Consider the following 24,347-nt stretch of genomic DNA (forward strand, 5'->3'; position numbering starts at 1 on the left):
TGGACTTGTGCCTGGGTGCTCTTATCAGGAGATGTTCCATGACTGTTTTGCTGACTGCTAACGGTTTACTGCTTCCAAATACCAAAGACTTTTTAGGCTTATTCAAAACAAAACTTCTTGGCAGAACTCATTTGGCTGCCAAGCCCCAGCTTCTATCCATATGAAATGTAGGGGGAGGTAAGCACAGACCTTTCAGGAAGCTGGCTGGAAGAGGGAGGTGATGTTTCTTATTTGGAGAGCTGAGTTTTGATCTGGGAGACCTAGTTCCTTCAACAGAAGTTCATGTTCAGCTCTGCACATGACAGCCAAACTGTGGCAGGCATGTCCCAACATTTCTTTCTCCTCTCTTTCCTGTGTAGATCGAGGAGGGAGGTAAAGCGGACTCCCTGCCTTCCAAGCTGCAGGCTGGTGACGAGGTGGTGAACATCAACGAAGTGGAACTGAGCAGCTCCAGGAGAGAGGCCATCTCCCTGGTTAAAGGGTCCTACAAGAAACTGAAGCTAGTTGTCCGCAGGTAGGCAAGATGCAACACTCCCTTGCTCCCTCTTAGCCTGTAGAGTGTCACAGCCCCCCTCACATATCCTTCTGAAAGCCTATGACTTGGCCTCATCTAATGTTGGCAAGTAGCCTTGTTTTAAGCACACAAGCATAAGCCCAAGGGCAAACGTTTGTTCCTTTCAACCAACATTTCAATGATTCCTTTGTACTGCAAGGTCCAAGCATGTGAAATATTTATCTGACTCTCTTCCACTGCTCCCCTGCCACATGACGATCCAGGATTCATATTCAGTGATTTACAGGCAGCCCGTTCTTCCTTACAAGGGTTTGGGGCTCCCTGTGAGAGTGTGGCAGTTCTGTGCGTAGCTCCTACCTCACTGTTGGGTTTTATCACTGTCGCTCTGACAGCAGAAGGATTCCCACTGGCCTCAACAGGGTTTGGAGCCGTTTTATTCTCTGTAGTTGAGTGACAGAGTGACCATGCGGACAGAGAGTAGTCTGATCAATACTGGCCTTGGGGTGCGATCTCAGGGAAGAGCAGCCACTTCACCTGCATCTCTTGAGCAGCAGCCTCTGCGCTCGCACTGAGAGTGTGACCTGTGGTGCATTCTGTGTGTCCCCTCGCCAAGGTGCTCGAAGCCCTTCGTGCACATTTAAAGCTCAGCGGAAATGCACCTTGTAAACGGTAGTGAGTAATGAGGCCAGCATGCTGGGTCTCAGGCAGTGTATTGAGCTTGACTCAGCTATGCAAATTGTGCCCATCTCCTTTGGAGACACGCATGATAAAGAAATACGTTTGTCTTAGGGACAGGCCACAGAGCTTTAATCTTAATGCAGATTTTGAATCAGAGGTGTCTGCACCTGGAATTTCAAGGTTTTTGTAAGACCTTAATAGGGAGGCTTCTTGTATATTTTCTACTGTGGGTATGTCCAAACACTTTTTTCTGTGCCAGTTAGATGATAGCTAGTATCACCTTATGGAGTGCCCTGTCCTGAATTTCCACACTGAACCAGAGTGGAATCTGGGTCAAGATCAGCATAGCTGAGGAGCTGTTGCTAGCCAAGCAAAAGGCACCAGCTTGAGCCATTAAGTTGGAACAACTGGCTAACATCTGAGCGGTGATGTTCAAGTTGGGCAGGCATGAACAGCTCGGGCACCATCCTGCTTTCTCAGTTATATTTCATGCTCCTGCTGGCTACATTATGTTGCTTACCTAAAGTATCATTAGGTATTACAATGACCTTATGACAAATTCTGGATATTCATATATGGAACTGGTAGATGGTTTGTGTAGCCAGTAATTTTGAGTGTTTTCCAAAAATAAATCTCTTTTATTTAAGACCCATGTGAATTGTAACCTAACTGTACTGATTGAACAAAATGTTGAATTCAACCTAAAATAGGAAAATTGTGAAAATACAACCCTTCATCACATTTTAATTTCATTTTGCTGAGATGATCTAGTAAAATATCTGGTTTCGTTTGGCCTAAAGTGAAAAATGTCTTCAGGGTTGATCTATCCACCTAAAAGAGAAAAGAAAAGGAAAAAGCAATGGAAAGGCAAGAAAAATTAAGTATGCAAAGCCTGGAGTCCTACTGCAATCGTTTCATCCCCAGATTTTTCTTTCTGTCCACTCCACTTAGGTATTTTCATTAGCAGCATTTCTCTGGTGGGATCTAAAACCTCTGCTTGTGTTGTGGAAAGCCCTTTAGCATCCTACAGACTAGAACAAATACATTGGGCAAATGAGGCCCTGTGTGTCTCAAACAATACCAGAAGTGGATGAGTGCTTTCCCTCTCTCTATATATACATACACACATACATGTATGTACACACATGTGCACGTATATGTATATATGTGTATACATATATATCTGTTTACACACAGAAGTGATTTACTCAAGGTCGGCAGTGTCAGAGCCAGGCAAAAACTCAGCAGTTCCTAATATTTCTCTGAGAGATGCCTGAATTGCTGGGCCACATCTGTCACAAAAGCTTTGAGGCCTCTTTTTTCAAGTTGAAAGAGAAATTGAGGCACTTTCTCATTTCCTTGGCTGGTTTTTCACCTGCAGTAGGAATCAAGCAGAGCGATCTAAATGCACATTGATCACATTGTTCTTGTGAAAGTTGATGAGTTATTGAAAGCGGAGGTGATCCAGCTCTGAAAAAATTAACTGTTAGCCAGCAGTGTCCTGTATTCCAAAATTACACTTCAGAGTGTAACATAATAGTTTCTCTCTCCATTATTTTTAAGTTCCCAAGATCTTTTTACCCTTTCTTCTCTTTTTTAATGGGCATGGAAGGGTATTTCATGTTTTTCTGGGGGGAATGCCATGGTGAACTTGAAGAAAATTGCTTTAGAGCCTGTCATGGTTTCATTTCATCACCACTAGAAGATCAAGCACACTAACTCTAAGGGGTATTTTATTTGCATACTATCTCCTTGCCAAGGTACTTCAAGCCCTTGGTGCACATTTAAAGCTCTGTGACAATCCATGCACTTACAGCTGAAAGATTACAGTTAAGAGCTGAGAGCCCAACCCTCAGTTCAGGTAATTTGACACAGTCCCAGCTGGCCTTGCAGTGCTGGCGCGGGCTGAGGAAGTAGCAACAGAACAGAAATGTGAGGTCCTGGCTGCTTTGCGGGCAGTGGGTCAGAAGTTGTCCTAATTCTTCCGGTCCCCAGAGGTGGCACGACTCAGCTCTCTGGCCGGCTGGTGGCAAGGTAGAAGACAAAGATTTTGTCTCCAGTCCAATGGGGAAAGAGGGTAGGAGGGGATTAAAGAAGGACCCCAAGGGGTATGGTGGGAAAGAGGAAAGCAATGAAGGGAAAGTGAATTTCTACATTAAAAAAAAAAAAAAAGCTTCCAACAATATGGAGTGAAATGCAGCAAGATAAAAAAACAGACTAATTAAGGAAAACATCTCAATACACAGCCTGAGCTACGTGGAGCCTTCTTCTCAGGTAAGGGGATGCTGCTGGGGAGGCTGGTATCTATGTGATGAAATACAAACAAACGTTTGTAAACCAAATTCTGAGATAAAGCTACAGTGCCGAGGATATGCAGATTGTCTTTACCCCAGACCTAATGAGTTTAGCCATTAAGCCTGGCAAAGAAAGCCCTAGTGTGCTTCCCAGCTGGGGTTGTTCGTTATGTTACACGGACAAGAAGATGGTGTTTTGCAGTGCTCCATCAGCTGAAAGTAAAATGTTTTTGGAGTGCCTAAGAAGTTGATTTTTGTAAATTGGTCATAATGAGTTAATTCAAGTGGATCAGGGATGCTTGCTACAAACACCAGCTGTCTGAAAACTCACTGAACAGTCATTTAAATTTTAGGATGAGTTTTCAGTGATTTCAGTGTTCATGAAAGCGTTTGCCTGGGAAGTGACAAAAACTCACACTGCCATGGACTTTACCCCTTAAAAGTCACATGCAAATAATAGCAAAGTCTGCTTGGTGGCTGTGGTTTTGGTTTGTTCCAATGCATATTCAAGGTCAGCATGCTTTTGAAGGTTGGTTTGTTTGTTTTTCATATTAAAAGCTCAGGAGCTCTCTATAGCAGTATGATGATGCCATCAAAAATTATAGCGCAGAGAAAGCTGATATTTTATTCAGACATTTTATACAAAGAACATCAAATAGAGGGTCTACAGAATGTATTTGACCTTCTCCATATATTTGCATGGCCCCCATAGCATACTCAGATTTTTGTTTCATCTCAATTTTTATATCAGGATAAAGGTAAGTTTATAGTACCCACGGCAGTAGAGTAAGTAAGTCTGAGCTGTTGAAAGATGAATTGATACTTTCTGTATTGAAAGTCAATCAATTAGCAGAGAAGTGAGTAATGTAAATGCATAAATATATCTGTGACTCAAAAAAGGGCTGTGGAAAGGGTGACTAAAATCTGCCACTCTCAACTATAGAAAATAAGCCTGTAATCTCACTGTTGATTGTTGAATTTCTTTCTTATGGGGATAGTAACAAAACGCAATTCTGCTGCAGTTGTGCGATCTGGAAAATCAGTTGTGGCAAAACCCTTTTGATTAGGCTCCCTTAAACATCCTTGTGTCAGTATGTGTTAGTGGGACTCAGCTACTCCATCGCTAAAATGAAAGCCTGTGCAACCAGCACTGCCAGCTGTAGTTTTCCCAGGGGTATAAAACTGCTTGCCTTGATTTGCTCAATGTCAACCGTTTACAGTTTCGCTGTGTGTTATATGGTCATCAGATATATTGGTGGCCAGAGCTGGGCTGTTTTTGATTCCTATTTGAGCACATCCAGCTTCTTGGATTGTTATGAAAATGATTATTTTTGTTTTTATACAGTTTTGCAATGTAAAGGTCAACAGACTGGGCAGGCGTGGATTGGCATATGTGGAGCTGTCACATACTGAAGGAAATTAAAGTTAAGCAGTCAGAATAACTGTATTTCAGATGAGCTGCATCGCTTCCCATGAGCTGGGAAGGAGCCTTTTGTGCTAGTCTCTTTGCAAAGTTGCAATTTCTCATCTGGAGAGCTAACAACCTTAACAGCCAGAGAAGGTATAATTGGTCCCATTTACAGGTGAGAAACTGAGGCAGAGAATGACCGAATGATTTGCCTGAGACTGCCAGGTCTCTGCAGGAGTGGGAAGTGAAACCTTCTGTCAAATCCTGTGCCTAATCCCTAAAGCCCATCCTTATTTGGGAGACATCTGTTAATAAATGATTTTTCAAGGATGCTCCCTCGTTGCATTTGCTTTGTCTCACCCTCAGCTCTGGAGTCCTCCATAGCAGTTTGCAAGGGTGTTCAGCCTGCTGCGCTTCCATAACAGGGCTGCATGTATCTAACTTGTCTAAAAGTCTTTTCCTGAAGCCCATTCCTTCCTTTCAGCCCATTTCTTGTTTTCTCCCTATAGCCGTTAGGCCCATTTATTTCAAGGGCGCCAGAGTAAAAACTACTTTGCGTGTCAGGGAGTTACAGAGTCTTATCAAGTGTATCGTAGGTGCGCTTTCCACTCTCTGCTAAATCGAGTTATTTCCTGCCCCACATGCCCAGCCGCCAGGATCTCTTGTGTGCTTGCGCCTGGCAGTGGTGGATTCAGTTTGGTGGTCTAGTCTAGACCTTTTCCTGCCATCTGCTTCTTAACATGCTTAGCATTGCACAAGAAAATTACCTTCTTTCTCCTTCCCTTTCCTCCCTTTTTAATGCAGGGCTTTGCAGAGCTTTTAATTTTGTCGAAGGAGGCTTGCCTACCGTCCACAGCAAACTACCTTAGGAAAAGGTTTTTTGATACCCAGTTGATCTTTAACTAGATGGAGGAGGCTGAGTGTTTGACAGCTAAAGCTACAAGCCCTAAAAATAAGGCTCAGTTGTTTAACTGTGAAAGATGAATTTCACTGCCGTGCAAGGAAGACGATTCCTGTTATTTTTTCCAGCTTTGTTTCTTCCGTCACTTCTTCTCCAGCTGCAGCATTTGAGTAGGGCACAATTGAAAAAGACCCAGACCTTTTTTGTCATTTCAGTTGAATCCAATTGTGTTGCCCATGCTTACACCGGCTGAAGATAAGGCTCAAAATGCGTGCATTGCCTTGTCTGCATTACCACGACCACAGTGGCCTACAGCAGTTGCCAAAAATAGACTTTTCCACAGGTCACTAAACAAGAATGGCTGTCAGAGCGTCACACTGTTTACACAGTTTTACATTCAACATGTTCATAACAGCAGCAATTAGATCACTGAGGCATGATGGCAAATGTAGCCGTTCTGTGAATATCATGCTGAAGGCAACCAGAGTCACAGGGACAACAGCTCCCAGGCAGCCTTTCTGACACGGCCACTGTTGAACTACGGCCTCTTACAAGCCATTCCTGGGAGTTGCTGTGGCGTTCACTGTTGCCTGGCGCGGGGAGGGCTGAGGTGAAAACATGAAGTCAGTGTTGCTGAGACGTCCAGACATAGTGAAATGAACTTTCCACGGGCTGTTCGGTCCACATTCTTGGTGTGAGTGTAAACCAGCACAGCTCCGTTGACTTGAATGGACTTCAAATGAGTTACCTCAGGGCAGAATTTGGCCCTTTGGTTCTTTATTCTGGGACCTAGCATCAGTCTTGGTTAATGAGTGAAAAGCTCTATTAAAAGTTTGCTGGTGGAACAGCAAGACTTATCTGGGGAGAATTACCCATGTTTTAGGCCCTTACTCTGTACGCTCTGACATGCAGGAGTCCTGCAGAGCTCTTCGAGGGTTTTGCTCTTAGCGTGCAGGCCAGCACGTAGTTTCTGACCTGTGATGTGAGGGGCTTTGATGGTGACACTTGCATTTACAGAGCTGAGTCTGCATGAAACATAAATCTTGGAAGAGCAGCATCCTAAAGCAAAACCTATTGATAATTTCCAAGGTGTGTGTGCAACGTGTGTCTCTTCACATGTATCCTATCTCAGGGATATGAGCTGCCACAGGAAGCCCGTTCAGGTGTTATTTATGTAATGTATATAATATTATATCAAAGATGAAACACATTGAATTCCTGTAGCATATAGTTGCCCTAACATCTCGTTGCACTCTCGAGGCTCAGCGTAGGACCCAGTGGCACACAAGCATAGCGCTTCTGAGCTGCCTGCAGTAAAAGCCACCCATCAGCTTTGTTCTTCTCCAGGACAGCCCCTGAGTGACTCCTCTGCTAATGCAAATCAGCAACCGCTTGAATGGGGAGTTGGTGCCATGGGCTTGGCGCTAGCTTTCACTTCTGAGATAGATACTGCAATTAAAGTGCTTGGCTGCCGCTGCTCCTGATGCCTGCTAACAGCTTTACCTACCCCAAGGGTCTGCATTTGCCCCGTTCTCATAGTACACTTTATGTAGAGCGAAAGACATTTGACTGTATCATCTCTTGCTTTCTGGGGCAGCTCTCCAGTGAGATCTAAGTAAACATGGAGATTTTCAGTGTTAATGGTAAGTAGCTTGTGTCTGTCCCAAACTTAGTGGTGCCTGCAATTAGGCTGGGAATGGCTCCCTCAATATGTGATTAACTGAAGTGATCAAAAGCTGTACTTAGCTGGCCGAAGGGACAGTGAGCATGTTGACAGCCAATGGCTTTTTCACAAATTGTACTAGAATTCCAATCCCTCCTCTCTCTAGAGGGAGAACATGTTTTTTTATAGACTGATTCAGACCTTACTCAGCTCTCTGTTTAGTTTATCTTTCAGCTGTTCAGGGCTGGAAGATAAACTGGAAGGCTGAAGTGAATGCAAAATGAATTTCTGGACAATTTGAAATACAGAAACAGGCAATCCGAGAAATTTCAAACTTCTCAACCGAGGCAAATTGTTCTTTAATTTCAGCCAAGTGATGATAGTTTACACAGCTGAGAATCTGCCTTTGTGAAGCCAGTAGAAGGTTAACACAGGAACAGCAGAATGCCAGTGTAATGCAATGGGTATGGCATATTGTTATAATAGGAATTGTACGCGCCATGCCATAGATATATGTATGAAATCTAGAACGCGTGCAAGTTTGGCATGCACAGTTAGTGTTACTACCGTTAGTATTATTTCACTGCGTCACAGCAGTACACATAGGTCAGGGTAACATTGTACTAGGCACTGCACATTCATAGAACCAAAAGATGCTCTAAACCTGAAGGATTTAAACATGACTTTGTAATTAAAACCATACTCAGAAGTAATCTGTCACAGTGAACTGGTTTTCCTGAACAATCTCAGGTAAAACCACTTTGCCGTTTCTACAATTCTCTGTTCTTTTTGTACCACCAAAAGCTATTTTTTGAATACTCCAGATTATTTTTAAGATGTCTGTTAAAGATTTCTTTCTACATTTTTCCCGAGTAGATCCAGGCACCATAGCAGTTCTGAGTCAATGGTATTGTTTGTAAGGAACAATACCTGTAGAAGTGATGTAGGGAAAAAAATCACTGTTAAAGTTTGAGGTCTCAGGGTCTTACTCAGAAGCAAACAACACATAAGGCAGGTGGAAAATTGTGTAATTAGCAGAGGAAGGAAAAATTTTAGGTGAATTGATTTGTAAAGAGAAAAGCAGGTCTGTGATTCTGGGGATACCTAAAACTTTGGAGTAAGTGCTGTGAAAGAGATTAGGGGGCAAGTGACATGGAGAAAGATATGCCAAATCCCTTTGCTAAGTAGCTGGTTCCATACATTGCATGGAGTGCACCTGAGCAGTGAAATCTGAATTCTTTTGCTGCAGTATGCTACCTGGCATTGCCTGCCTCGGACACTTGCACAGAGAAAAGTTAGTGCTTATTTGAGGAATGGAACTAAATGTTTTGGGTTACTGTCCTAGGCCTAATCCGCTTGACTGTGCTGTCATTAGAAAAAAGCATTGTTCTGGGCAAAAGATAATTTTATGTGACTGAAAGTTAGGTCATGGAGATTGGATCTATAATGTTTATACTTGATTTCCTCATATGGTTTTAAAGAGTTGCCATTATGAAGTGTTTCATGTTTTAGTTTGAAGTGGTCTTAGATACTAGAAGGTAAAGTAATCCTGCTTTTTTAAGGCAAGTATGTCTTTGTGATGCAGGGGAATTAAATATATTTATTTATATAAACAACATATACATATATATGTGTGTCGGTATGTGTGTGTCTACATGTATAATTTTATTACCATGTTTTTCTGCATCCTTTTATTTTATATTCAGCTTTGAAGCCATATTCTAGAACTTTAAGTTCATATTCTTGCTTTTCCTGTCCAGCTACTTTGTTTTCAGTTCTGTAGAGTCATTTACTGTGCTTTTTCTTAGCTTATAAGGCTCAATGTGTTTCCTTTTATGGCTTAATAAGAAGAAATGAACTCTAGCTTATGCAGTTCACTCAGTAGTCTGATATGAGGGCTGTGGTGCTTGGCTGATTGCGTGTTTAGTAGCAGTGCAATCAGCTCATTTGTTCTCCTCTTCTGGCATATCATAAATGTGAACACAGTTCATCTCCTTTAGTTAATAAGTGCTGAAAAAGGTAATTGTTAATGACATGCTAAGAAGGGTGTAACACAGGGACAGAAATACTCTTATTCTCCCGAAAGTGATATTTCATATTTTTGCAAAGAATCGTATTACCTGTAGGTAAGGGGAGATTCCTCTTCCATATTTCTTTCTCAGTTACTGTTAGTGTTAAAGTAATGTCCCAGCATTACGATAGGCCCCAGCGGGAACTGAGATCATGCTGGGAGAGGCACGGTACACGTATATGTTCAGTGAGAAGCTATTTCTCTCTCCAAGAGCCTTGAGGCTAACAATACAAATCAGATAAAGGAGGGATTGGGGTAGAAAACATTATTCTTATTTTCCTGTTGTGCTGAAAACTGTACGAAAGGAAAAGATTAAGCTTATCCTTGGCTATAACTTTAATCTGCACGTTCATTTTTGTACTTCACTACAGATTCCCCATGCGACGTGGGTCACATGGTTTATTCTCTTGACACATCTGTGTCCCCATCCCCCCTTGCTGAGCAGTGATACTCTGGGGAGATGCTGGGAGGAGAAGCATTTCACAGCGCTCAGATGTGGTGACAAGCAGGCGTGTCAGTGGGAAGCTGCCTAATTCAGGACTGAGAGCCCAGGCAGGGCTGCACCCTTGCAAACACCAGCCCTGTGGCAGACGCTGACCTGCTGCTGAGTACCGGGATCGCCTCATGCTTACGCAGTCCCTGAGCTGCAAACTGCTGGGGGCCAGGAGGGTATTTGGCGTAAGGGTATATTTGTGCTGTTCTCCTCCTCCTCTCAAGGCTCCTGGTTGCTGGCAGGGAGAAGATGCTGGGCTACATGGGCCTTCGCTCTGCCCCAGCAAGGGCCAGCTGTACGTTCTCAGACAAATCTGGTCCTAAGCACCTCACTCAAAGACCTCTGTGGCAAAATCAGGAATTAAACCCAGACATCCTGAATACCTAGACCTGTGCCATAGTTACAAAGTTGTTCTTCTTTCAGCAACAAATTGCTATAGCTCAGGATTTTAAAAAAAAGGGGAGGGGGGAGTCTTCCACTCTGCCTGATAAATGACCACATTGAAGTAGGAAAGTGTGGGAGGAAGATGTCAGTAAGGCTCCTCCTTAGAACCGATTCAAGCCCACGGAAATCAGTGAAAAGATTCCCACGGACTCAAAAAGGCTTTGGCTCAGAGCCTCACTGAGCAGTGATTTCCCTCATTGACCGGGAGAAAATGAGCTGTTCCTAGAGAGAGGGGAAGCTGCTGGCATTTTTACAAAAAGCCAAGTGCCAGCACGATTCTTCAAAGAACTCTTTGGACTAATCCTTTCCTCTTATGACACTAGTGTAATTTTGTGTTGTATCTGACAGAGTGCCAAAAAATTACCTCAAATAATTCTAAGTTTTGTGAATGAAATTAATTAGAATAGGGCTTGCCTCAACTCCCCACTCTTTAGTACTGCAGCAGCATATTTCCAGAGAGCTGCTATCCAGTGTGGTTATTTTTTCTTCAGTGATGATGACTGAGGAACTGTAGAAAGGAAGGGTTGGTGCACATGGAAGTTTTAAGACTGACAGCTTGAGAGACCAAAGCTGGCATTAACAGTGTTTGAGGACTGAGGGTGGTCTTGTGACTAGCACTGTTGTAGGTTTGGTTGTGGACTCCACAGCTTTCTGGTGCGCCCTTGGTAATGTCTTCTTCTTGTCTCTTGGCTCCCTGTCTGCCAGGCATCACGAATGCTCTGCTGCCCCACCTCCCCCGTTGTGTAAGGTCTTTGGGCAGGGGATTTGCTTTTACTGGGCATCTTTCTAACATCCTAACAAAATGAGTCTTGATTTGGATTCTTAAGTGATTGCTAGAAATAACAAGATGGGTCCTCAGTGGATGTAAATGGGTCTGACTGCCAAAACCCATCAGGGTCCTGACACATTGTTTGTGCAGCTTCTCCAAGGTCTGTACAACACGTTTCTTGGTAAGTAGATGCTTTAAAATTTGTTTATGTGTAGGATCAAACTGGTAAGTCTCTAACTATCTCAAGTATCTGTATTTTCATTAGAGATGTTTTCTATGCAGTCATCAAAATGGTTGCAATTCCTGTCTCATTAGGAAAGACCAGTAATAAACATGGAGCAGACAGCTGAGGGAAGAACAGAACATAATTTTGAAATCATTGGCAACAGGCTTCCTGTCTTGGATATAATTAGCTGTAACTTAGGGCTGTCAGGCTTTTAAGGAATTTCCCACGGTGTCTGGTTAATGTGGAGAAGTAGATCTAGATATGACTTCTGAAAAAAGATTTAGGCCACAGCGTGGACAGTGTGAAAATGCCTTTGCTTTCTAAAATCAGATGCCAGCCACCATAATGTGTTATCCTGTATAGGGCCTGAAAGACTGACCCCTCATACAAGACTGTATTAGAAACACAGCAATTTCTAGCCACTGCCACTCTGCGGTAGCTGCTCAGTGCCACCAAGTGCTTCTGGAGTAGTTTGCCTTCTTCAGGCAATAGTCAAACTGTCAGCAAGAAACACTGGAGAAGCTGGGAAATCTCTGTGAGTGCTGTACAAAGTGCCCTTTAGGGTGTGAATCTCCCTCTTTTGGAATTTCCTGAGGATTAAGTTGGAGCTGGATCGGGATGCGATAGTATGAAAATCTGAACAACCAAGCCTGTGTTCCTGGGCTGGTCTGTGCCTCCTGTCTGTACCTGCGCCTGTGCCTGGCCTGACCCTTAGTCCAAAGGGCAAATACCTGGACTTGAGTGAGGTGCTGGTTGCCTGCACAGGTGCAAAGGGCTGCAGGATGACAGCTTCAAAGGGCAGCTGCAGGGGGAGCACTGGGAATAACTGGATTTCATCATCTTTATTGTAACGGTGCTCTAGTTGCATTGCTTTAATTTCAAGAGTCAACTATAAATATGATTGTTTTACAAGGGGTTTTCAGTTGCGTGACATTGATATGTCCTGATGTATACATATTCTTAGCTTGGTTAACTGTTTATTTTGCTCAGCTATCCTAATTACCCTTGAATATAAAACAATTTCTCCAGTACTTTCCATCACTTCGTGCTTGAGTCAAGGTTTCCTTTGGAAGGGAGATGAGGTCAGAAAAGGCTAATGAAAGCTAACGTAATCCTAGATTTACTTCAGTAAAACAGATGTTGGTGTGAAGCGGTCACTGTATCTACCTTCCTTTTTTTAATGAATGGGCTTGTATGGGTCACCCATATCCCATGGTGTTGTTTCTCCCTTGTGGCTGCATAAATGAAATATCTCAGTCAAAAGAATAATGAAGAACAGAAAGTGCACAGACAGTATCGAATGATCTTTTATATGCACAGGTCTTCTCGTTTGTAGCCAAAAGGCAGCCTAACTCACTCGCACAAATGCAGGTGGACAGAGAGTAGTTGTGTGTGTGAGCGTGGACAAAACATTGGCGACATCAATAGCTCTGGAATAAGGAACAATTTTTTCAAAAACTCCTCAACTTTCTGCCAGTTTTCACTTTGGCATTAGAAGGGAGACAGGGTTGGTCTTTGTTACATGTATGTAAATCATTTTCATGGAGGTTATACCTGCGTAAATAGACCAGAACTTACTTTTTTCTGTTCAAAAGTATGCCTACGCTAATTAAAATCAGTAATTTTGGTTAAAAAAATCATGTTTCAGAAGCTGGAAAGAGCCAGGCACCTCAGCTCGCAGTTACCTCTCCAGTCTTCTGTTTACCAGGCTTTTAAAAATGCCTGCTGCTCTGAGGTGAACTCAGGAGAGGAGAGGGGAGGTGGGAAGCCCCTCCAGCATGCCGGTGTTTTGCCTGGAGAACTGGCTTCAGTGGCTCAGAGCCTGGTGCTTTGGTGCAGGAGAAGAGGCAGTGGGAGCCACAGAGCTGCCGGGTGGGCAGAAGGGAACCATCGCAGGGGTCATTTGCAGCCCCTGAACCTGCGGTTGAATTACTGTGCCCCAACTCATGGGCTAGTGAGCAGCCGAGACCAATGGTCCTGCTACGCCTCTCCTCCATCACGAGTCTTTATCCCCACTCCTCACTCCCAGTTATTTTTTCCAGATGAAATTTGGGTGGTGAATTTCAGAAGAATCAGTAAATAAATTCTGGGTGACTGAAAACACTTCTTTATTAAATACAGTTTCTTTTTTCCTCCCTCTCCCTAAAGCCTAATATTAATTATAACAGAGGGCCAGCCACCCGTCTGCTGGAGCAGGAATACGTGAGGGTCATGAGAGAGCTGACTGGCACTTTCATTCAGCAAATTTCCCCTTTCCTCACGGTCTCTGCTCCTGTCTGTCAGGCCTGCTGACGACTGCTTGGTAGGAGGGCAGTAATCTGAGCTGCCTCCACTGAACAAACCTCCTGCTTTTTACTGCCAGATTAGTGCTGAGGTGCCTCTGCGCACAGCACCTGTATCTGCGACTTGTTATCTTAATCGCTGTGCTCCCGTTTCTCCGCTTCCCGAGGCGGTGCTGTCATTCCCTCCTCAGAGGACCGCGCTCGCCAAGTGGCAGGCTGCCCCCGCCGCGAGGATGGGAATACCTGAGACTCGCTCTGGTATCTCGTAAGGTAAGCGGCCTCTCGATGGCTACAGCAAAGCAAGCTGGGCACGGCTCTGTGCCTGCGGCAGCAGGCGGAGCTCGGGGCAGGGCTTTGGGAGAGGGGGAACAAGCGTCGTGTGGAGCCTGCTGGTCCTAAGTGGTGGGGGTCCTTCAGAGCAGACGGGTGTCTGGGCGATGCCGTGGGAGATTATTCAGCCACTGCTGTGAGCGAGCTCACTGCAAACGGGGAGCTCAGGTCCTGTTGCTGGGAAGGGTCTTGAGTTAGTCTAAGAAAATCTAGTTATTGGACTTTAGGCTTGAAGTGTGCCAGAAGCCCAACATGAACTTCTGCGAGCCTCCAGAGTTGTGCAGGATGTTAAAGCCTCTCCTCCCCTGATGTCAATGGGTATAAATAATACCATGCGCTTAGGATGCTGAATCTCCTGAGCAGAGAGTCTGACTTACATGCGCACGATGATGGGTAGTGTACGTTTTACAGTTTTACAATCTGGAATATATGCATTTTGCCTTTTTTTTTTTAATCTTTTATTAGTTGATTGAGAGTTGTTTAAGTTAAGTGTCAAACCAGGCCAACACTTTGCGTCAGTGTTTAATGCAGGGGGGCTAGCCATACAGACTAGGATATATTCTTACTGTTTGCTTAATACAGTAACAGTGCAGACAGTGGAAAGAGAATGTGACAGAGACTGATGCTTAAGAGATGGCAATCAGTATAGCTCTTGTACGGGCGTGAACCCGTTTATATTAGTTGGAGGCCTGTCATATATTATACACACCTATATGCCCTGTAGATTGTTTGTGGAAATCATAAAACTAAGTTCGTTGAACTTTGATTTTGATTATTTCCTGAGATATTAGCTCCTTTAGTAAACCAATTAACTAGTCTTTAAACTCATTACTTGCTTTATTACTGCCAGTGTATCTTTAACTTTGGGTTTTTTGTTTGTTTGTTTTGGCAAATATGGGCCAAATCTTTTGCTGGGCGCTTCCATCGTGGTTGTTTCTGTGCTGGTTTTTCACAAGGTGGTGAGCCAGTCCATCCGGTGAAGGTTGGCCGGGTGGCTAAGAGCAAGGTTGAGTGGTGCTAGTGAAATACCAGCGTCTGTTCCCTGACAGTGTAAGAAGGAGTTTTCTGCTGTAGGTTATCTACTAAAGAAAATCGCCCTGAAACACTCTGTCCTGAAGTCAGAGAAATGGCAGTGGTTTATGAGTACAGCGTGCTCTGCCTTGTCTAATACACACTCCTTAATGCAAATTTTAAAGGGCAAGGAGATTGTGACAGCAAAACTGGAAATGCTTGCAGTAGCAAATGCCCATTACTCCAGATAAGAGATTGCCCCAAATTTTCTCCTTTTGCCTTCCTTATAAGCCAGCTTTTATAATCAAATTCAAAGAAACATCTAGTCAGGGGAAAGAGTAACCATGCGCTGTCGGCTGCAGTGCTGGGAGCCCCCCTCTGCCCTCTCCCAGGCCGGCAGCCCAGCCTGAGGAAGACATGTGCCCGGAGAGAGCGGGCGCTCATGCCTGCGTGTGTGTGCCTGCTCTCAGGAGCACATTTGCTTAAGTACCTGCCCTCAGGAGCAAGCCTAGTCCGTCCGTGAGCAGCCCTAGTGATCCCCAAGGCCGGGGAACTGGCAGAGATCCACAGCAGGTAGAAAAGAGGCTATTTTACAGCGCTGATGCCATCACCCCAAGACATGCCCACAAGCCAGTGCTGGTGCACGAGGACCCTCCTGTCCTGGAGGACCCGTGTACACTAACCGCGAGGCGGCAGGAAGCTTGGCAAGGGAGGGGGGTCACATCTTCCTGGCTTGCGTCTCTCCAGTGCTGTGGCTCTCCCCAGGGAGGGGCTGCAGGCTTGCAGTACTGCAAGCCAAGCATTCGGCAAGAAATTAGTGTGGACAATCTTGTACGGGCAAAGGATTAGTTAGGGTCCTAATCTACTGCCCATGTGAGTCATTTGAAATCTCCTGTGGCCTTCCTATCCGGTCCTAGGTGAACCAGCCATATATTTCTCCTCTGTTCCCAGGAGTGATTCGAGTGGCATGATTGCATTAGGTACGTTGTACCTGAGATCTGAAGAGGTGCCTAAGTGACCTGAATTACAGAGACTTGGTGGTCACTTCCTTCAAGTAAATGGAAAAAATCATCTAGGGTTGAGACTACTGTTTTATCTGATACGTTTTGTAGTGTCTTAAAGATAAGTCTCTCTGAAGCCTTCAAAGGGTTAAAAGCAATACTTCATAAAAACACAAGTGGCTGAACAAATACCATATATTAACATTTACTTCAGTTGCCAAAGCTGGACGTTTCTTTCTGTTTTTTTAGAAATTACAGCCTGCGGGGACCATTTAACAATAAATCATAGCAACTTGGCTGTTATAGGGCAACCCATGTGCATAGGCACTCACAGGCTGTGCCAGCATCTCCTTTGTGCAATAAAAGTAACAGCAGGAATTTGATTAAACACTGATAGAAAAGAGAGGGAGAGAGAGAGAAACGTAGGAAGGATTAAAGAAAGAAAGAGCCACCTGGAAACTTCATTCCTCCTTTATTTCTAACTTAAGCTCATAAATACCAGATCTGAACCATTGTGTGTGTGTGAGAGAGGTAAAATTTCCTGCATGCCTGCACAGAAGAGACTGCGCACACAGTCCCACAAGCGGACTTCTAGCAAAAGTCACAAGTACTCTTTTCTCAAACGTCATGTTTGTTCCTTGTCTGCCTCAGAAAAAAAAAAAAAAAAAGAGTGAGAAAAAACCTTTATCCCCCGGTGCTTTGGCATGGCCGCGTTCAGGATGGTCAGGCGAGGCACGGCGGCGGCTTTTGGCTGGCCCTGCCGACGAGCGGAGTGAGCGCGTTTCCCAGGCTGCCCTGGCGCGGCCTTGCCGCTCGGCACAATGCGTGTGGCCAGCTGCACGCGTCCGGGGCCGCGCGTCGCCAGTAGCCTGCAGCATCTGCCACTTTGTCTCCTTCGTTGTTATAAACCCCCAAAAAGGGGGGGGGGGAAGTGACTCCAGCAGCCAAATGCAGATGAGCCCCAAAGAGCCCCCTTATGCGTGATCAGCAAGCGACAGGCAAATCACGGTCAAACTCCTCGCCTGTGAGCCAGGGTGCCGGCTGTTTGGGTTTAGGGGACCAGAACAGTGCAAGGAAGTGTCCGGTGTGCGTGCGAGAGCAACAGCCGACCGACTTGTTTGTTTGCCTCGTTTGGCCGGGAGCTGGCAAGGCTTTGCTGCCTGCTCGGAGGCACGCTTTCCTCCTTGTGCAGGCTTTCGCAGGGAGTGGAGGGGCAGGCTGGAGCCGCGAAACCTCCAGCAGCGGAGGTGGCAGCAGGTTTCGCTCCAGGGCCTGGCATGTTTTGGGTGCTTTGGCAAGTAACCTTGCCCGAGCCCAGGCTAGATGAAGCAGCAAGTGCAAGGCTGTGCCGGGGGTGCGTCACTGCTCGGACTCTCTCTGCCTCGCTCCTGTCTTACCCTCTCCAGCAGGCTGGAGGCCTGGGCCTCCGCTTAACAAATTGGAGAAGTAAATCACTTTCTCCCAGAGATTCAGACCCTCAAAAGAAAGTGCCAGCTCTGCAATCGGATAAGGCAACCCAGTTGTTACGTCTGCTGGGAAAAAGCGGGGCACAGGGAGGGCCGGCGAAAGGCAGAGGGGGCGGAAGGAGCGTCTGCCTGCTGCTTGAGTCGGGTCCCGCGGCGCGAGGCGGCTTGGCGCGGGCACCTCGAGGAGAGGCGCCGGCGAGCGTCGAGGGGGCTGGGCGGCCCTGCCCCGGCCAGAGGTATGCGAGGAATGCGAACGGTATGCTTGAGTGGACGGCTTCAGAGCGGGGCGCGGGGTGGCCCTCGCTGCCATCTGTTGTGAACCCTGCGGGCCCATGGCAACAGCGTCTCAGGAATGGGTTGGGGCTTTTTTTGTGTTTCTTCTTTTTTTTTATGAAGAAATTCTTCCCGGCCTTCTTCCCCGCTTCTGCACACGCATACTCATGAATAAGCGGGGTCGGGGCTCAGATTCCTGCTATGGTGATGCATGTTAAAGGAGGAGAGGGTCCTTTGGAGCTCAGCTTGCTTTTGGGTTGGGGAGGCGGTTTTCTTTCTGAGCCATGACATTCAAGGAACTTGAACTGATGGTTGTGATCTGTTGGCGGTTGCCAAAATGTCGTTTTGTTCAAATCAGTAGTAGGTCCATATTTGCCATGAGGTATTTTCAGGAAAGTCTATGGTGGGTGTATAGCCACCCAGTTTTCCTTCTTGGTCAAGCAGAGACTTCTTCTGCCTTATTATTACACATGCCAAGGTTATAACTTCTCTAGCTAACCCCTATTTATTTATTTATTTATTGTACCTGTCATTTTCCTTGGGCCCCACAAAAGTCCTGTTGTACCTGAGGGTTTTGCTGCAAAGTCTAGGGATGGGGCCAGATCCTCAGAGGTTATAAGCAGTGGGACTCCACCGGTGTCATTGAGAGATGCAGACTTTTTTGCCAGGAGAGCTTTTGCTGCTGTGTCTCCTAACAGTGTTTCAGTGGTGTGCTGCCTGGAAGGGTTAATGCTGAAAGAGCCTTTGTACAGGCAGCAGGGGCAAGAACAGGCTCCTCAGGCGGAGTGGATGGTTTTACCTCTTCCCTTCCCCGTGAAAATCGCTTCTCAAATGCAGACTTTTTTTTTCTTCTCACACCCTAACTTTTTTCCTGCTGTCAAGTAACTGTAGCCTCATTCCTGTAAATTGCTCAACCCCTTGCCCTGACTCAGCAAAGTGGCTTGTTTTTAAGCAAGTGTTTTAATTCCTGTAAAGCAGGGAATTATGTTGTAATTTTATGTAAGAGTTGCAAGAGGTATGAGGTGAGACTTAACTTGAGGGCTACTTAAGTTTTCCAAACAGCAGTATATTGATTTCTTTGGTGGTTCCTACTTCTACGTTTCTGTGCCTAACAGCCTGTAATAAATACAGAAATGTGCAGAGAAAACCCCTAGACAAAGCGAGGTCAGAGAACTGGCAGACTGAAAGAAAGCTCTCAGACATGTCATGCCACTCTGGAAGATCTCTTGCATGGGGAGAGGGAGGAAAAACATCGGAAAAAAAGAAAAAAAACCCTCCGCACACTAGACTGTGTTTGAAGTCAGGCACGCAGCTGTAGTGGCTTGATCAGGGGGAGGAGAGTATAATTTCAGTGAAAGCTGATAGGTACGTGGTGGGGGTGAATGTCTCCCTACAGGTATTCATTATCACTTGACAGCTGTCATTTTCCAGTAAGTGATTTGCCTTCCTGTCAGCTCTCTGAGAACTAGGTCTATTTGCCTAAGGTTGTAGAGAAGGGTAAAAATCCCGCTTTCAAGTGGGGGTATCATTTAACCATGATAAGAAGGCAGGTAAAGCATTTCTGCTGCAAGACGGCTGTGGAGAACAGGGAAGTAAAGTCTTTCTGGGCCTACTGAGATGGGAAAAACAAGTCATTAAAATCTGATACCTACCTGCCTTTAATGAGAGAAAGGTTGCTCTAAGAAATAATCCCAGCCCTATCACTGCAGAACTATCTTCAGGAGCCATTAGCCTTTCACCTACTCATGTTTTTCTTTTACTTTTGATCTCACTCAGACAAAATGGCTATGCTTCTGCAACAGGAGATTGGGCTGTAATCAGGAGCTCACTCAGTGAGAACCGCACTCTTGCACCCCTTCCTTTCAAGTAAAGGATCTGTCAAAGAACTTGGGGAGTAAGACGGGAAAAGCAGCAATAGTTGGAGGTGAAAAGTGTGTGAACTTCACTTCTTAGGTATTCCCGACTGAGCAGCGAGACGTGGATGACCTCTGCACTGGCCAAAGGATCAGTAGAAAAACTCCCTTTGCCCATGTTTGCTTGAATGTGGAGTACTGTAGGCCTGATCCCACAAGGTCCGTCGTGGCAATGAGAAGGCATGCACTGACTTCGGGGAGCTAGCTGTCCCGCTACGGATACAGTTAGTGTAGAGCTAGTGTAGCTCCTTTCCGCTGACTGCCCTTGCACAGAAGGGAGCTGGCTTAGAAGACAACACTTAAGGTTAAGCACTTGGTGTCCTTCATCATGCTTATTCTGCAGTGAGCCAATACAGATTTTTGGAGGGTTCTACAACGCTCACTTCATCTTTAGTCTCTCCCCATAAACTTTTTTTTCTAGCAGTTGGGGACCTTGGTCTCTTAGATGCAAGCTTGAACTGTAAGCAGAGTTGTTGAAGAAGCATGAGGCTGCTAATATTTCTGGCCTAGCTGGAAAAAGTGAGGATGTTATGAGCTGCATTGAGCAGAAACAAAATCCAGCTTAATTTAGAGTAAACTGCCAATCTTAACTATACCTTAGCATCTAGTTATCCCTTTCATCTCTTTGGTTTTGTGCATTCTCTGCTCGAAGGCTGTTGTAAGGTAAAACCAGATCCTTCATCCATGCATGGACGCTCCCATAATCCCTGCTGAAAGTAGAAGGGGTGTTGGGTTGTTTTATTTTTTGACAGTGGGATCATTAACGGAAGTGGGGGGATGATTAAACTCTGTTAAGGTCCAGTTTCGTTCTCTCTCTTCAATGTTTATTGCAGAGTTTTGCACTTTGCTCCATCTTGAGGAACATTTTAAAATCAAACCAGAAATGCAGGCTCGGTTCTTTGCTGAGACAGAGCACTGTTGCCCACTCACGTGACGTGTAATACTTGTTTTAAAGCTCCGGCTCCTGAGTCATCAGATTTGTGAAGCTATTGACTTTTATCAGCTTGAAGTTTCTAGCCCTCATGATTCAAAGCCCTGAAGACAAGTCAGCCCCCCCCCCCCCATACTACCTGTGAGAAGAGGTGACTTTTAACCTACGCATCACTGCTCCTGGAGCCACGGTACCCCTGAAAATCCAGCCCATGGCATAAAGAGAGCTTCCATCCATCTCAGTTTCACATGGGGCTGCTCCAGCTGAAATCTGTCTCTTTGCAATAGTACGGCATCATTTATCATTGCATTATAATAACTCCTTTGGGGATGAGGGAGGAAGGAAAATGAATTGCTTCCTTTGGCATCATTTCAGTACACTCCTCCATCCTGAAAAGCATCAAAGTTTCAGGAGTGAAGAGAAGTGTCTGCAACAGAATACCTGTCTAATGCAGCCTTCTGCCCAAGGGGTGGTTCTCCCTCACTGTCAGTCTGTCTTTGTTCATGCCACAAGGAGCTGGCCACGGAAGTAAAGGAATCTCGAGAAAAATTAAAGCCTCCTCTCTGCTCATTTCTAAGAACATCTATCGATAGGTTTGCACAGAAGTTGTCTCTTCCTTGCATATGACCTACTAGAAATGTTTCCCAGTGTCTAAGGAATTGGGAGGCACCATGTAGTATGGGGCTATCCTAATAGTTCACCTGATATGCGATCTCGTTTTGGCCAATGGTCAGCACAGGAGGTTCAGGAAATAGCACCTGCATATACCTCCTTGGACAAAACTATTGTGACGGGAAATGTCACGGCAGGACTGCAAGCGGAGGCTGGCTCCAGGGCAGGAGAACTGCTAGTGCAAACGGCCACGTCTGTCCTAGCTAGCACAGCTGGAGACGCTGGGGACAGGGATGGTCGGCAGTTCTGCCTTGCTGTTGCTGCTGAGGGCATCAGAGATTGTAAAGCTCACTCAGTCACCTCTACTTTTGGTTTCCTGGCACTCTAGGTAGTCTTCCTCTAGCAGCAGTCATCCCCCCATGCAAGAGTCTACCTACCATCTGTAATTAGATGCGACACTGTGCCTATGGCTTGTGACAGGAAGCCCAGCTGTCTGAATCGTCTTCCTCGTATTGCTCCATAGTCTGTTTCTCTACCTGACGTTTTGCTGCCATTGCTGCTGTTCCTGCACTACAACAGGCCTCCAAAGCTCCTTCTCTTCTTGAATGTTTTCCACCTCAGCCCTTGCATGCAACATTAGATGATCTTTGATGGTGATTCTTTTGTGCATTTGTTTAACTGAAACTGGGTTCTGTTTCAAATCCAACTCAGTTTTATTTCAAAAGCTCTTCATCCTCCAAGGTGGGGGAAATTTCTTTGCTAAAGACAAAGGAGTGAGAAAGGATGTGAGAAATAAAGTACAAGTGACATAAACTAGCATGTTTATTTCAGTATGCCAGTTGTCCATATCTCTTTCTTTCTCTTTCTTCCTTTTGTCTAAGGATATCAAAAAGCGAAAAATGCCAGGAATGTCACATCCTATTGAAGTTATCCTGACACTGTATTCAAAGCAACCCACAGCAACAGCTGTATTGCCCATCTATCTTCAAGCAGAAAATTGTACACGGTCTAGGACAATGCATCACATCTCAGACTGACACAAGGGCCACATTGCAGTCACGGTGGGAACCATCACTCGAGTCCCCTGGTTTGTTTGTGTGCACAAGAATCATGCTTATAATATTGCTGTAACATAGCACTTTGCATCTAATTTAAGCAATACTGTGGCTTTTGTTTGTCTTACAAGGTCTAACGAAAAGACAAAAGACATGGTCCAGCCTGAAGTTTATGAGACGTTACCAGACATTCATGTTCACACATACACGCTCCGTCAGAGGAATTTATGGCCATTACGATGTTCTCTAATGAGCACAAAATGAGACCGTTACATCTTCACTTAATTAGTTTGACAGATTTTCATTTAAATATAAAAAGACTTCTAGTCTTTAGAGAACAAAAGGAGGGCTTTGTTTCCAGTGCAGTTTTTGACTCTGCTTTGCTGGAGCAGGAGGTTGGGGGTAACAACTGAAGGGAGACGATTTAGTGTGAATAATTCTCATCTTTTGATTTCACGTTGCCATTTCATTGCTGCTTTTCCCGTTCCCCTGGAGCACCTTGAGGAGAGCGGAGTGATGTGGCTCTTTCAGCTGCAGCCAGGAAAGCCCAAGTGAGCACTTTGCTTTCTCAAAGCATGATGGATGCTTTGAGATTTGGGAGAGGGAGGTGGCTCTAAGAATACCAGAGAGCTGGTGTGAGCCCCAAGCGACCTTTTGTCTCCACACCTATTAGCTCTCTCTCTCTCTCTCTCTCTCTCTGTCTAGTCCTTTACATCATGCAGTATCAATGTAGAAGGCTCCTGCTTTTATAAAAGTTGGGGACTAGCATTATAAGCATGCTTGCAATTTTCTTAGCAGCTCCATGAGGAACAAAGAGTTCAGAGTACAGCGTGAGCCCTGATACGCAGCAAACAAGTAATGCTGGAACTTGGTTTATGTGGGAGCCTGTTTACTTCTGCTCTTTAATTGAAAATGTTGTCTCTAATGCCTGCTTTTGAAGATTAACTGATCCATGTCTCATAGGAGACAGCTCCCATAAGTTTAGTGCCATGGAGTAGCCTCTAGCATCTTTACTCATGTGTCTAGGCATTTCCTAGGCAGGATCAGAAAACACATTGGCAAAATATGTCACTGTCTGAGGGTGTGCTACTAATACAAACGGTGTCACACCTGGAGTTACCCACATGCTACAGGAACAGGAGACATTTAAAGAAAATGGGCTGCAAATACAGCTGCTTTCCATGTGGAGAAATTTTGATGTCTCAGCGGAAATCTCATTTTTAACCGGTTTTGGAAAGAGACGTGCATTTTATTTATGGTTATCAATAAAATGAGGGCTAGATTATAGGCTAAGAAGTGATGCATTTTCCTCTCCTTCTCTGCCTGTCTGTTCTATTCATTGCTGCCATTTCACTCCACAGAGCCTGGTCACACACAGGCTGGGGTATTGCAGTTCTGAGCGCTCGATAGCAGTGGGTGCCTCCAGGCACCTATTTCTTCCGCCACAGAAGGAAACTGCCTCTGAACTTAGCATAGAAAGTGTCTAACCCTCGCATTATGGGCTTGCAGATTTCCCCCTTGTCTCTTACTTACATGCAGGCATGAGAGCAAAAAAAAAGGCAGATAGCTGCTCAGGCACGCCCAGCTTTCTGCTTTTTATGGTGTTTCTTTAATCGGGCGGCCCTAGGAGTTCAAATTCTTCTGGGAGAAAAGCCCCTTTGATCATATGACTCTGCAGATTTCTGTAGGCTGAGTAAGCAGTTCTGGCCGGCTCACAGAAACTGCTCACAGAAAGGTCTGATCGGATTTCAAAGACAGGGGAGGTGCGCAGAAGCATGTTTAAGCCTCTCTCCTAGTGCGATCGCACTCCACATGATTTTTTTCATAAGGGTCAGCAGGACTGCATTCACGTTAGGAGCAGTCAGTGGGGTAAGGAACACACTCGGGTATCCCCTTGTAGCCTGTCTCCTGCAGAGGAGGCATGTTTGGGGCAGGGGGAAAAGGACATGGTGCGGGCATGCTAACGTGTGAGTGAGAGCAGCCCGAGGGACAGAGCGAGCCCGACGGTGGCT

The 24,347-nt window shown here is 45.3% G+C and overlaps 1 protein-coding gene across 1 annotated transcript in view; it reads left to right on the forward strand.

Moving 5' to 3' along the window:
• Positions 1 to 24,347, forward strand: part of SHROOM3 (shroom family member 3) — a 114,480-nt gene that overhangs the window by 1,025 nt on the left and 89,108 nt on the right. Inside the window, exon 2 of the mRNA XM_067297007.1 lies at positions 360 to 514. Coding sequence (XP_067153108.1) covers positions 360 to 514 — 155 coding nt within the window. The remainder of the gene's footprint in view (positions 1 to 359; positions 515 to 24,347) is intronic.

The sequence above is a fragment of the Apteryx mantelli genome, chromosome 5 (genome assembly GCF_036417845.1).
Source record: "Apteryx mantelli isolate bAptMan1 chromosome 5, bAptMan1.hap1, whole genome shotgun sequence".
Taxonomy (NCBI): domain Eukaryota; kingdom Metazoa; phylum Chordata; class Aves; order Apterygiformes; family Apterygidae; genus Apteryx; species Apteryx mantelli.